Source organism: Orcinus orca, chromosome 16, assembly GCF_937001465.1.
Source record: "Orcinus orca chromosome 16, mOrcOrc1.1, whole genome shotgun sequence".
In the NCBI taxonomy this organism is placed as follows: domain Eukaryota; kingdom Metazoa; phylum Chordata; class Mammalia; order Artiodactyla; family Delphinidae; genus Orcinus; species Orcinus orca.
Window position 1 is genome coordinate 36,660,827 of NC_064574.1, and position 13,826 is coordinate 36,674,652.

General features: G+C 39.9%; 1 protein-coding gene across 5 annotated transcripts in view; it reads left to right on the top strand.

Moving 5' to 3' along the window:
* Positions 1–13,826, top strand: part of PLCB4 (phospholipase C beta 4) — a 428,120-nt gene that overhangs the window by 267,871 nt on the left and 146,423 nt on the right. For all 5 annotated transcript variants that reach the window (XM_049699214.1, XM_049699215.1, XM_033440307.2 and 2 more), the window contains one exon: positions 2,645–2,743. In XM_049699214.1, the coding sequence (XP_049555171.1) occupies positions 2,660–2,743 (84 nt within the window). In that variant the 5' untranslated portion in view covers positions 2,645–2,659. The remainder of the gene's footprint in view (positions 1–2,644; positions 2,744–13,826) is intronic.

Below are 13,826 nucleotides of genomic sequence, written 5' to 3' on the forward strand. Positions count from 1 at the left end.
TGTTTGGGGAAGCCAGGTACAAAGAGGGAATGAAGGAAAGATATATGTGTCAGGGGGGTGCTAAACTCATTAAGTAATATATTTAAATTATGTTAACTTGAGTCATTTAAATTGTTTTGGTTAAATTTGTGTGATTTTCAAATCCTCAATATTCTTCCATTAATTTCTGAGAATCATTATCTCCTAATATGTTTGTGACTTTGCCTGTTTCTCTTTGTATTTTCAGTTTTTCAATCTATGTTTTGATGCTGTGTGGTCACATATCTAATGTTAATGACTTGAAAAATTTTGATCACCCCTTCTCTTAATATGACATATCACTGTCTCTTGCTTTTTTCCTTGAAGTCTATTTTGTCTAACATTATTAGTGTTACATCTAACATTATTAGTGTTACATCTGGTCCTTTCCCAGCGTGTGCCTATTATATCTTCTTTTCATCCCTTCATTTTCAAACTTCCTGTATAATTTTTATTTTATAAATATTTCTGGTAAACAACTATAATGTTACCTAATTTGAAAGCCTCTGTCTTTTATAAATGGATTTAGCCAAATCATATTTATTACAGTTAGTAATACATTTACTTTCTGTTTTCCAGTTATTGTGTGTTCTTCTTTTTTCCCTCTCCCTTCCCACATCTTTTATCTGTTTCCTTTTTAAAAGAGGCTCACATTTCTTCGTTCTATTTTTTCCCTCATTTATTTGCAAGTTATACTTTCCATTTAAAATTTTCTATTAGGAAAATTCTTAAATTTTTAACACTCATAATTGATCTTCTATTTTTCTGCCAATATCTAGAGTTTTAACTACCTATATTGCACTCCCTAAAATGTTTTTTACCTCCCTTTGTTCCATATTTCCTTGCCTCCAGCACCTACCTGTGTTGATATAATCTGGAATTTGGATGCTAGATTGTAATTTCTATATCTTCTTCTTTTTGTATAATACATAAGACTTAAGAGTAAAATTTGTCTCTTTTTTAAACTTTTTTCTTCTTTCTTTCTTCCCTTCTTCCTTCCTTTCTCCTTCCTTCCCCCTTCCTTCCTGCCAGCCTTACTTCCCATATCTCTTATTTTTCTATATTTCTTTTTCTTCTTGACAGAATATATAATACATTCACTCTTTCAGAGTAGGTTATTAAACCCTTTTGATACCTTGAAAGTCTGTAAATATATCTTCTCCTAACAATGAAACCATTATTCCATTGGTCACAGAGTTTCTAGTCCACAGTTACTTTCCCTCAAAACTTTGCAGTTATTGCTCTGCTGTTTTCTCATGTGTAATACTCTGATGTTGTGCCTGATTCCATGCTGATTGCCATTCAATTCTAAATTGTCTTCTCTGTGCATCTCTGAGAAATTTCATAACTTCTCTTCATATTGCTTGTTCTTAGTCACCTCAAGGAATGTTTAGGTGTGTGTGTCTTTTTCCCCCATTTATACCTACTGCATCACTGGATTTATTCACACTGAGAGCACAAATATTCAGATTTCAGAAATGTTTTTCTACTATTCCTTTAATTGTTCCCATTTTTCCATTGGCTTTACTTTCTCTCCTAATAGAAGACATCCTTCTATAAGGTGGTTTTTGAATCTTCTGTTTCCATTTTCCATCTCCCTTAATTTTTCAGTCATGCTTTCTGTTTCTTTTTGTGTTGTATTCTGTGATAATTCCTTGGCTCAGCACTTCATATGAATTCTCTTTACAGTGCAGGTCACCTATTTATTAGGAGTTTGACTACAACAATCTTTTTAAAATTTCTAGAATCTGTAGTTAATTGTGTTTTGGGAAGAGAATGCACTCTTTCCTCCCTCTGAGGATATCAGCCATCCTTAAGTCAAAGTCAGATTCTGTTTGTCCTGTTAACTCTGTTTTCTTGGGTGTAAGTTCTTCTATTTACTGTGTTTGGTGTCTGCCTTCCCTGTTCTTTGCATTGCTCAAATATTTGGTGATTCTTATTGGTGATTCTTTTCATTTAAGATGCCCTGTTTATAGCTATTGCATGCACACCATGGTGCAGGATGCTAAGAAGGGTGGGTAAAAGGAACATCCAGTTCTTTCTAAGTGTAGGCAGCCACTCTGGACAATGCCAGTCTCCCTTCAATGTCATACTCACTGCCTATGCTACAAAGCAGACATTCTGTTGTTCACTGCATGGCCCAAGGGAGGAGGGGGTGAGAGATGGCTAAAGACAGGACCAAGAGAAATAAAAATTACAGCTACTCCTACTTGATTCTACAACCCCATCACCTGTCAACTCCCCCTGGCCGTGAGTTCACCTTGTAGTGGAGGCTTGTAGAACCTCTTGCTCTTTATAGCAGTCCTCTGCTATATGTAGGTTTAGGTGTGTGGTTTCTTTCTTTTATCTGATGACATCAGATTTTATATATACATAATTATTTTATAGGATTTGAAGAGGAAGGGGGAAGCTTCCCAAACAATCACCAAATGACCACCAAACAACCAGGAGAAGGGAATTCAGGGTCAGATGAAGGGAAGAAGAAAAAAAAAAAGACAATTTATGGACTTAGTCCATGTGTATGAAGAAAAGCTTTTGCAAACACGTAAATATAAAATGATTAACCTTTGATCTTCACTTGTTTTTTAATTGTGTTCACTAATGAGATACCCTTTTTCATTTTCAGGTCTTAAATATAATCATGGCCAAACCTTATGAATTTAATTGGCAGAAGGAAGTTCCTTCGTTTTTGCAAGAAGGAGCAGTTTTTGACAGATATGAAGAGGTAAAGAAGCGTTATTAATCGTTTCTCTCAAAACATTCTTCTAATTATTTCATTTTAATCACAGTATTGAGTAAATAGTCTTTGACATAAGTAAGAATATCCTGGAGATTTATAAGTTGGAATATTTGGAAAGAGTCAAAGTTATGAGATATAATAATAATGATAATAATACTATAATTTACTGAGCACTCTCCCTGTGCCAGATATAATAATAATGATGATACTATAAATTATTATGTGCTTACTGTGTGCCAGAAAACTTTCTAAGCACTTCCTGTGTATTATTTGTTCAATTCCTTATAATAACCTTATAAGGTTGTTGCCATTATTATGCTTGTTTTACAGATGAGTGTCACGGAGTAATAGTTTTTGCTTAACGAAGTGCTTCTGTCAGGCTTTCCTCATAACACTTTCTATTTGTCATAAATGTAGTAGTGATTGGATTTTGGGCTGGTCACGTGCATTGCTCGTCTCATTTATACACATCAGCTTGACCAAAGCTTTGCGTGCCTCTGCTTCTATTATTTATTGCTTGTGCCCTTGCAAGGTGGTGATGGCTCCAGGCTTTCTAGAAACCAGGGGCTTGGGGCCACCAGTCTGTTCAGAAGGTTTAGGACAGACAGTGGAAGCCTCCTTTGCCTTGTTAACATGTTGTTTTTCTTAGAGTTTACTTGAATTTGAGGTGACTTGTGGAGGGGTGTGTGATCATACTGTGTTGCCTCTAAGGCGAAGTAAGATGCAAAACTTGTTCAGACTTCATGTAGAGTCAGAGTTGGTTCCCTTCAAAATCAGTGGAACGTATGTGGCTCATCGTGGTGGCCTCCCAGGGGTTCAGATCATCAGGCCTTTTCGTGAGGTCTGTGGGCTGACACAACTCACTTACTGGTTGACTTGGTTTTTCCAAAATATGTATCATAATACTCTGTAGATTTATACCATAGTTGTTTTGTGTAAACAGAATTGAGAAAGGCAAAGGATGGACCCAAATGCAGTCAGTATTCTTCATATTGAATTAAAGTATTGTGGTGACAGCTATCTATACTACTGAAACTTTATTGCTTCCCTGAAAGAACAGCATTCTGCTATAAGAAGAAACAAAACAATTTTCTACCACCTGGAGGCAACCACTGTTAACTCTTTTGCAGTTTTCTTCTAGTCTTTTTTCTAATTGTTTTTCCTCTTCCATAGTTGTCATCATAGAGTAATCTTGAAAATACAAATCAGAACCTCTTCTTCCTCTATTTAAAAGCTTCCATGACTCCCTCTTATAGGATAAAGATGACTCATCAGAATGAAATACAAGGTCTTCCATAATTTGTCTCCTGCCTAATTCTACAGCCTCATTTCCCACCAGTTTTCTACAAACACTCTCTGCTTTAACCCTAAGAATACACTTAAAATTCCCCCAATAAACTATTCTATTTCATGCTTTGTGCTTACTGCTGCCTTTTCCTGAAAGGCACTTATCCTTCCTTGTTTGACTGGAAAACTCCTATTTATCCTTCAGAACCCAGATGAGAAATCTTTACTCTTTGATATCTCCCTTGACCCATTTGATAAGAATTGATCACTCCTTTGTGCTACCACTAAACTACCCTTGCACATAATACACTGCACTCACATTTCATTTAATGTTTTTGTCTTTCCTAGTATACTCTGAGTTTCTTGAGGTCAAGGACCATATTTTACTTATCTTTTTCTCTCCAGGGACTAGCAGAATGCCTACAATTGCCAAATTCACTGTAAATATCTAGTATCAAAAGGGATTTTTAAAGGGCATGGAAGCAACCTAAGTGTCCATCGACAGATGAATGGATAAAGAAGATGTGGCACATATATACAATGGAATATTACTCAGCCATAAAAAGAAACAAAATTGAGTTATTTGTAGTGAGGTGGATAGACCTAGAGTCTGTCATACAGAGTGAAGTAAATCAGAAAGAGAAAAATAAATACCATATGCTAACACATATATAAGGAATAAAAGAAAATGGTTCTGAAGAAGGGGGAGGACAGGAATAAAGACGCAGATGTAGAGAATGGAATTGAGGACGGGGGAGGGGGAAGGGTAAGCTGGGATGAAGTGAGAGAGTGGCATGGACATATATACACTACCAAATGTAAATAGATAGCTAGTGGGAAGCAGCCACATAGCACAGGGAGATCAGCTCCGTGCTTTGTGACCACCTAGAGGGGTGGGATAGAGAGGAGGGGAGCAAGATGCAAGAGGGAGGAGATATGGGGATATATGTATAACTGATTCACCTTGTTATAAAATAGAAACTAACACACCATAGTAAAGCAATTATACTCAAATAAAGATGTTGTTAAAAAAAAGGGGGGGATTTTAGATACAATTGATTCCAACTAAGTTTGGTTTTATTATAGTTTGTTCATTTTCTTGATAATTGAAATGGTGAGAGGTCCTTGAGACCTGTGTGGAAAGCTGTACTTCAACACATTCAAAATATTAGAGTAAATCATATCTAATTTTCATCTTTTAAATTAAAAATTATCGATATCAACAATTTGAGAGTTCAAGCCGAATGCAATTAAGTGCACTTGACTACTTTTGTCCACTTTACACAACTTGGCAAGAAGGCCAAGGGCTAACTTAGAGGCATTTCCAAGCCTTTTCTCCCAGGTAACTCAGGTCTAGGTTGAGTACCAGCGCCACCATGATGATGGCCATTGCCCTTCATTATAAGCTGGCGAGTGACATCTCTCCCTGAATCTGCTAGAGTATCCCAAAATATTTGTGGTTTTCTGAGGCAGTTTCCCAGGCTCTGAAAATCTATAGGATAATTAAAAAATACTTCCTGGCTTCCAGTTCCTCAGAGAAGGTCATTTTGAATAGATTAAATGTAATCACTGGCTGAGTATCTCTTCTGCTGTCATATAAGCAGAAACCAGTTAGAGAAAGAGTACTATTTTTTGATAAAGTGAAATGTGATTTGATGAACTAGAAGTTTATCATCATTGAATCATTTTTATTTCTCATGATTTTTTTTGGTTATTAATCATCATAACTCACTTATATTTAGAAAATACTGATGACTTGCACTTCTAAAGGCATTTACTTTTCTTCCAGGTTCCTCTGAAAATGAGGTAAAGCTAGGAAAGAAATCTTAACAAGTATTAAATACAATCTCGCTAAGCTTTCAACTTTCTTAAGTGCTATTTTACTAGGATTATAAGCAAAAAATTTTCAGCTTCATAAAGTAAATAATGCCTCTTCATAAAACATATCAAACTGGTGTTGACCTTAAAAATAAGTTATTTTATCAGCAAAAATGTGTTTATTTAGGAATAGCAGAGGAGTTGCAATTCAGGACAAGCAAGCTATAGCAAAAGCCATAGACAAGTCCATAGAACAAAGGAGGGGAATATTATTGTAGAGAGAGAAAGGAGGAAGTCAGGAGGGGTTGTTCTGAACAAAAATCCATTGGAGAAAAGTGCGAGTTCAGAGAGCTGGCGGGTTACTCAGGGGCTGAGTTGCTGGGCTAGTCAGTATCTTGTGGGAGATGCCACGCACATCTTTTCCTTTTGGGGGCCTGTAATTCATGATTCTTTCCTATTGATGATTCTTCTCTGGGGCCTGTAACTGACAATTCTTCCCATAGTTGATGTCCAGTGGTACCTTGTGAGAGCTTCTCCTTCTGGCCTCCTGACTCCATTTTAGTAAGGTTTCCCTTTATTAATTTTCAAACCAGAAAGCCAAATAGTGTTTCAAATGGGGCTGTAGCCAGTTGTTCTTATTACAGCTGACCTTTGAATAACACAGGTTTCAACTGCATGGTCCACTCTTATATGGATTTTTTTCAATAAATACCTATCACAGTACCACACAATCCGCAGTTGGCTGAATCAGGGGATGCGGAACCACGGATATGGAGGGTTGACTGTAAAAGTTATATTCATATTTTCAACTGCACTGGGGTTGGCAGCCCTAAAACCTCACGTTGTTCAAGCCTCAACTGTATTTCCCTATTCTGTAAGATTTAGTTCTTTAGAGTCACGGCCATTAAAATTTTCAAGGCACCAAATATAAACAGAGAAGGTTTGTTTCTACAGTTTTTTGCATGAACAGCAGGGAGAAGTGACAGCTGACAGCAAGTGGGAGGAACAGGAATTAGAGAAAACACAACCTGATCATCCCAAAAGTGCCACGGCAAAGGGACCATTTGTGAAGGGGCATAAACGCCTTCAGCACCATATGGCAACTAACATTATCATGACGGTCTGAAGGATCGGGCAAACATTAAATTGTGTTCCACGTATTGGTTTAAAGAAGGCAGGGAAGTGTTTTAATCAGTGGGTGAGCATTCACTAGGTCAGAAACAAATAGCATTTACTAACCATTGTTTTAAAAATATGTATTATTTTGCCAATAAATGCAACTAGTGCAACTGTATTTAAGCATTATTTTATTATTTCTGCTGAGGGATTTCTTCTGAGGTAGCCCAAAATTTCAGGAACTGCAGCCTGCATTGTAGCCTCTGATTGTATTCTCCTGCCACTTCAAAAGCTGTTTGTATCTAACTTTACTTGACTTTTAAGTTACTTACATGAAAAATATATTTCGTTTCCTAAGTGGTACAACTGGTGTAAAAATCTTTAGACATTTTTCTATCACAGAGGAGAGAAACAGCAGTGCTTTTTAAAACCCATGCCGCCCAAATGTCTGTAACTCAACTGGCATCCTGACTTGCCTTTCATGTCCTTATTTTTTTTTAACACCTTTATTGGGGTATAATTGCTTTACAATGGTGTGTTAGTTTCTGCTTTATAACAAAGTGAATCAGTTATACATATACATATGTTCCCATATCTCTTGCCTCTTGCGTCTCCCTCCCTCCCACCCACCCTATCCCACCCCTCCAGGCGGTCACAAAGCACTGAGCTGATCTCCCTGTGCTATAAGGCTGCTTCCCACTAGCTATCTACCTTACGTTTGGTAGTGTATATATGTCCATGCCTCTCTCTCGCTTTGTCACAGCTCACCCTTCCCCCTCCCCATATCCTCAAGTCCGTTCTCTAGTAGGTCTGTGTCTTTATTCCTGTCTTACCCCTAGGTTCTTCATGACATTTTTTTTCTTAAATTCCATATATATGTGTTAGCATATGGTATTTGTCTTTCTCTTTCATGTCCTTATTAAAGGGCTGAAGACCCCATCTCCTGGCTATTCAGGGCTCACCCCAGCCTTTCCTAGAATTCCTAGGTGCCTACGGCCACCTTGTGATCACTCAGCTCCTCAATGCCTTCTTACCTCTCTGTTCCCAGGACTGTTCCCTGCTCTAATTTCTCTCCCTAAACCCATTATATCACTGAACCTCAGGAACAAGGATGTTGTGTGAAATAGGCTTTTATTAAAAATTTGGTGGTAGCAGAGGAGAATTACAGCATGCAGTAGGAGACAACAGGTATCATGAGGAATAAATTTCAGAGGTCAGCAGGGCAACAGGTGTCTCTCTCATTGCCTTCTTTTTTGCCCCACTCTTCCACCAAGAAGCATTTTCCTGTTTCTTTTCTTTTTTGATCTCTCCCTCAGAATCCTTTTCTAATACACCCTTTTCCTTTTTCCCATATGCCTCTTATTCCAATTAGAAACAAACAAAAAAAAACAACAAAAAACGAACTCCCTCTCAAACCAAGGAGGAAAATGGGAAATTCTGGTCCCTTCTCATCCTGAGAAGTGTGGTTCCTTGTCCAGCTGAAGCTCTCCCATCCAGACTCTCCTGAGACCTCCGCTTTTGCGTAACTTTGAAGGGCAATGGATATACTTAAACACACAAAAATTTTAAAGACCTTTCTCCCTTGAAAGAAAAGTGGTCTGTCGTCCTTCTAGAGAAGTGGTCACCAGCAGAACTTTGCAGTGATGGACATGGTCTGTATCTGGGCTGCCTGTTACCACATGTGAAGAGGGTTGTGATGCACAGTTGGTAATCTCAGGGCTTTGTCCCCAACCTGTGCACAAAATCTAGACTGCACTTATTTTTCTTAGAGTGCAAGAGTTTCTCTTTAGCAAAATTAATTCAGTTTGGCATTTGGAAAACAAACAAACAAAACAACAACAACAGCAAAAGTGGCCAGTGAGACTGAGGAACTGAGGTTTTATCTTAATTAATTTTAATTAAAGCTTACATAACAACATGTGGCTGATGGCTCTCTTATTGGACAGCACAGTTTTCTAGACAATTAGCTTAAATTACAACCAGATTTTAAAATACCATCCTCTTTCCCCAGCACGCAGAAAGAGCTCTCCGTTTGCTTAACTGGGATCTGCAGTTTCATCAGCCACGTCTTCTTAGTGGCAGCCAGAGCAGAGATTTGAATGTTTTATAGCTGACTTCCCTCCCCCACCACCCCACATCCCAAATCCCAGCTTGGGTTGGGCTGCCCCTTTTCCTCACCTGTGGGATTTTGTATCTGAGGCAGGCTGCCGGGTTGGAGTGTCCTTTTCTGGAGAAGCCTTGGTCTTTATTACTAACCCCTCCCACTCACCATCCCCAAAACCCTCCCCTGCACACACACAGAAACGGAGCCCCTTGATGCTCACAACTGCTGCCAGGAAAACAGAAACAGTTATGGTAGCTGCCAATCCCAGAGGAATATGGAAGTGCAGCATCAATAAAAGCTGAAGTGAAGCCAAGTGGGACAGGCCGAATTTGGCCTCTTTCCAAGGTAGCTCTGAAACCAAACTGTAGGGCACTCAGTGAAGCTCCAAAAGGCCCAGGCACCCTACATACCCCAGGCTGCACATCGGTGAAGCAAATAATTTAACAAGTGTAATTTGCAAAAAACTAAAAACACATCCTCATAGAAAGTATTTTGACTGAAAGATTTATTTAGCTCCTCAGTGAGGATACCAGCAGGATGATAAGTCTAGTTATAAGAGCACTGGAGGAAAAGAGGAAAGGAAAGCTGCAACAAGCTTTGTCAATTAGATACAAAACCGGTTACTGCCCTGGAGGGTAATGAAACCATAACCCCTGAGGCTGTCTTTTCTACCAGACACAAATCACATGCATCCCTTACAGAACAAAAAATGGCTGCAACTTATCTAGTTAACTTCAGAAAAGCTGGGCCCTAAACTACAGTAAATAATAAGTCAAACAAAAGGGCATTCTTCTAGAGAAATAAATCATCCTTGGGTGGGTCTCTAGACAGCGTTCCTGTATAACATGGAAAGGACGCATAGCCATCTTTTTATCTCATTCCCAGTTTCGGGTGATTTAAACTCAATTGCACCCACAGAGTTAGGATATCCAGCTCAAAAAGTAGAAAGTGGAATTGTAGCACATTATTTGTATTTACAGTGAAAGATTCTTACAGGGTCGTCATAATGATAACAATTCTGATCATATTTATTAGTCTTTCAATGTTTAGAGTCAACCTAATGGTAGACAAAATATTTAATTATTATTGACGAAACAGAATGAAAAATCTATTAACTTTGTCAGTGCAAAGTAAGGGTACAGACAAATCTTGGAAAGGAGAACTAGTTGGAGACACAGAGGAAAAACCAGAGGCTTAATATTCTCAGTGAGAGGAAATGTTGATAGTTGACGGTGCATGAAATAGAGGCTTCTGTCTATTATTTAAAGCCAATCACAAAACCAAAAAGAATGTGATTTCACATTTGGAAGGGAGAGGAGGGAAAGTAGGGAAATGGGTTAAATTGAGTTCCATTTCTGAGTTGTTATCCTAAGGAACCTATCAATATTCCTACGTGTGCCTGGTGGATAATTAGTTCAGTTATTCACTGTCTTGCCATGAGTCCTGCTTTCTTCAAGCTCCAGTCCCTACTAGAATTGGACATTTAAAACAAAACAGAAAATGTGTTATATCAGTTTATTGTCCACCAAATTACGTCCAGATGTCTTGGTTTGATACTGCAGGCCCTCAGCATGTGGCCCCAGATGTCCTACCACCCTCACCCCCGTGCTTTCCCCCCCACAGTCACATTGCAATGAGGAAGGTGGTAGATTGTACCCCTTGTGGGGTGAGGAGACCAAGGTGGGCAGTGGGTCCAGGGGACTGACCGAGAAGGCCTCAGAGAGCAAGCCCCCTTCGGTCTGCATATTGGTGGGTGAGTCCATTAGCGGATCAAAGGACAGCTAAGATGAGGGGACAGTCGAGCTCCTGCAAGGGCATGGGTGTGGGATGGGGGGCGTGGCTTGTCTGTCTGGGGTAGAAGGGCAGGTGGTGAAGGCAGGAGCTGCAGCTGCAGAGATGAGCAGTGTCCCACCATAAATGCTTTACTTTCCAGCCCAAGCATTGGCACTAGATCCTGAAGGCTCTAGGGACCCTTCGATGGATATTTTTTATCAGGAAAGAGTGAGGTCTGAATATGACTGGAAAGTGGGTCTGGCTGATTAGTTGTATCTGGGAGGGTAGAGGTGGGATTGAAAGGCTGGATAGACAGTAATTCAGACACATGGGAAATAAGAGGAGGGGTGGAAGATGGAAATGAATTAGAGGATTTTCTAACCTGGTGGATGTAGAAGGTGAGGGAGAGTAAGAAGTGTAAAACAAGGTTGGGATTTCCAGCCCAGGAAGCTGGGTGGGCTCTGATGCTGGCACAGAGAATGTCAGAGAAGGGGTAGTTTATGGATGTGCTCATGTGGTTCTTCTTCATGAAATGAACGGTACTTATCACTGTATGTTCTGTTGTACCCCAGAAGCATTTTGCATATACAGAAATCACATAAGTTTTAGTTTAAAATAAACTGCACAAAAAGAGAATTGACAAACATAGTAAACTACCCAAGAGGATGAACAAATGGATGCATTCTGTTCCTTCCTCCGTCCTCCACTCCCAGGGGTGCTGTTGGCATCCTGGCTGGAGTAGGCGTCGTGAGCAAGGGCATGGTATGAACAGAAGTCTGAGAAGTAGGCAGAAGCCTCATTGCGTACAGCAGCAGTTCTGAAAGTGTGGTCCCCAAACCAGCATCATCAGCATCACCTAGAACTTTATCAGAAATGCACATTCTCAGCCCATCTCATGGATGAATCAGAAACTCCGGGAATGGGCCCAGCAGTGTACGTTTTAACTAGTCCTCTAAGAGACTTGGATGCACATCTGAGTATGAGCTCAGTGGTCATAGGACAGGGATGGGGAGCTTGGATTTCTTTCTGAGTGTTATGGGAAGCCATTTTCAACAGGGACTGACGTGATCTGGTTTACGTTCTGGTGACAGTTACTTTGGTAGCTGTGTGGAGAATGGATTTGTAAGGGGCGGGGTGCAAAGTGCACACCAGAGGTACAGAGTATGGTTAGAGAACACCAGAAGTTTAATTTAAGGAAGGTGAGCTGGAATCTTAGCCCTTCCTTTTACTTGGTGTATCTCTACGGGCAATTTTCTTAATATCTCTGTGCTAGAAAAGGGGAGCTAGGAAGGTAGGTGGGTCTGAAGAGTATGTATTGTATTTCAGCTAAGGATCCTATGATTCTACACCTACCCGCCTTCAGTTACCTCTCTCTTCATCATCATCTTGCGACCTCTTCCTCATATGGTAAGAAAGTTGTGGCCAGAGCCTGAGCACTTAATCACTTAATCACGCTGAAACAATCCGGAGCTGCAAGAGCTAGTATCAGCCGGGGTTTTGCAAGAACGCCCAGACCTGTTCCTTCCTCTAGACCCTCCTTTGAAATAACAGTGCTAATAACATTATCTGCGCTCTCAGACCCCCCAAAGCTTAGAGACCATTGTCATCCAAGCAGGAAGTGTTTAAGGAAAGGTCTGTATGGTTTGCAAAATTCTGGGAAGTAAGTGCACTTGAAGACAAAAGACTCTGATTTGAGCCTTGACCCTGACATTTACAAGTTATGACCTTGGGCAAGTCCTTTCACCTGCCTTAGTGAGCTTAGTGGGCTTCTAGGGGCAAGAAATTGTGGGACAGTAAATACATGGTGAAACTAATGGAACATCAGGGTTATTTTAAGTAAGGTTTGTGCAGACACATCTTGGTGCTGACTTTCTTCTTCATGGCCACAAAACACCCTGGAGGGGGGCTATATGGAAGGCTTTATTTCTCAGAAGTTTCTGCTTTAATTAGATAAGGGAAGCTCTGACCAGGTTTCTTTCTGCATTTGTTGATTCTCAATTGCCTTCGGCTCAGAAAAATCCATATGCAAAGTGGCATATATTGGGATGGCACGTTCTAATTCCCTTCAGTGATTTAGGACAGCAACCATTTATGTAGTCTGAATCTGTGGGTCAGCCATCTGGGCTGGAATGGGCACACTCAAGTGTTTGCTGGTCCAACTGGGGGCTGGCTGATTTAGGATGGTCTTAGCAGGACCCTCTCATCTCCACCCCACCTGGTCTGTCATCCTCCTGCAAGCAGATGGAGCTTGTTCTTTCCTGCACACAGCCGAGTTTCTGCTGCATGCTGTAGACCAAAGTAAGTGGGGACATTGGGAGGGGCTGCAAAGTCACCTTGCGAGCAGCGAGATTCAGGGAGGGGTGAAGGAGTGTGTCCCTCTCTGCAGTTAACCACGGTGATTTTAGGTACTCTTTATGTAATCAATCATCTTGCATTGAAAAGGCACAGAACAGGGGTCAACACACTTTTTCTGTAAAGGACCAGATATTAAATATTTTAGGTTTTGCAAGCCATAGGGTCTCTGTCACAACTACTTAACTTTGTAGCATAAAAGCAGTCATAGAACATTCAACAATCTGTAAATGAATGAATGGGCTGTGTTCCAAGAAAATTTTATTTTCAAAAACAGGGCTGTGGTCTGCAGACACCTAGCTTAGAAGACGAATAATGATACATAGAAATGAATAACAAATTAGTTTGGATGGTGATGATGATACTTTCAGGTAATTACTTTTAGCTCAGTCATTTTCCCTTATGAATGTATTATTAAATTTTCAGTTTAGTCTTCCTCAATTTTGTTCCCTTTTCTCTATAACTGTACTGGCTTTTGCTGAATAATCAGTTACTCTTGTCTAAGATGCTCCAGTTTTGTTTACTTGTTTCTGCTTACTCTTCTCACTTTTATGTTTTTTCCCTCTCTGTGAAGTTTCTTTGGGTTTACATTTCTTCATTGCTTCACAAAGGTAGAAG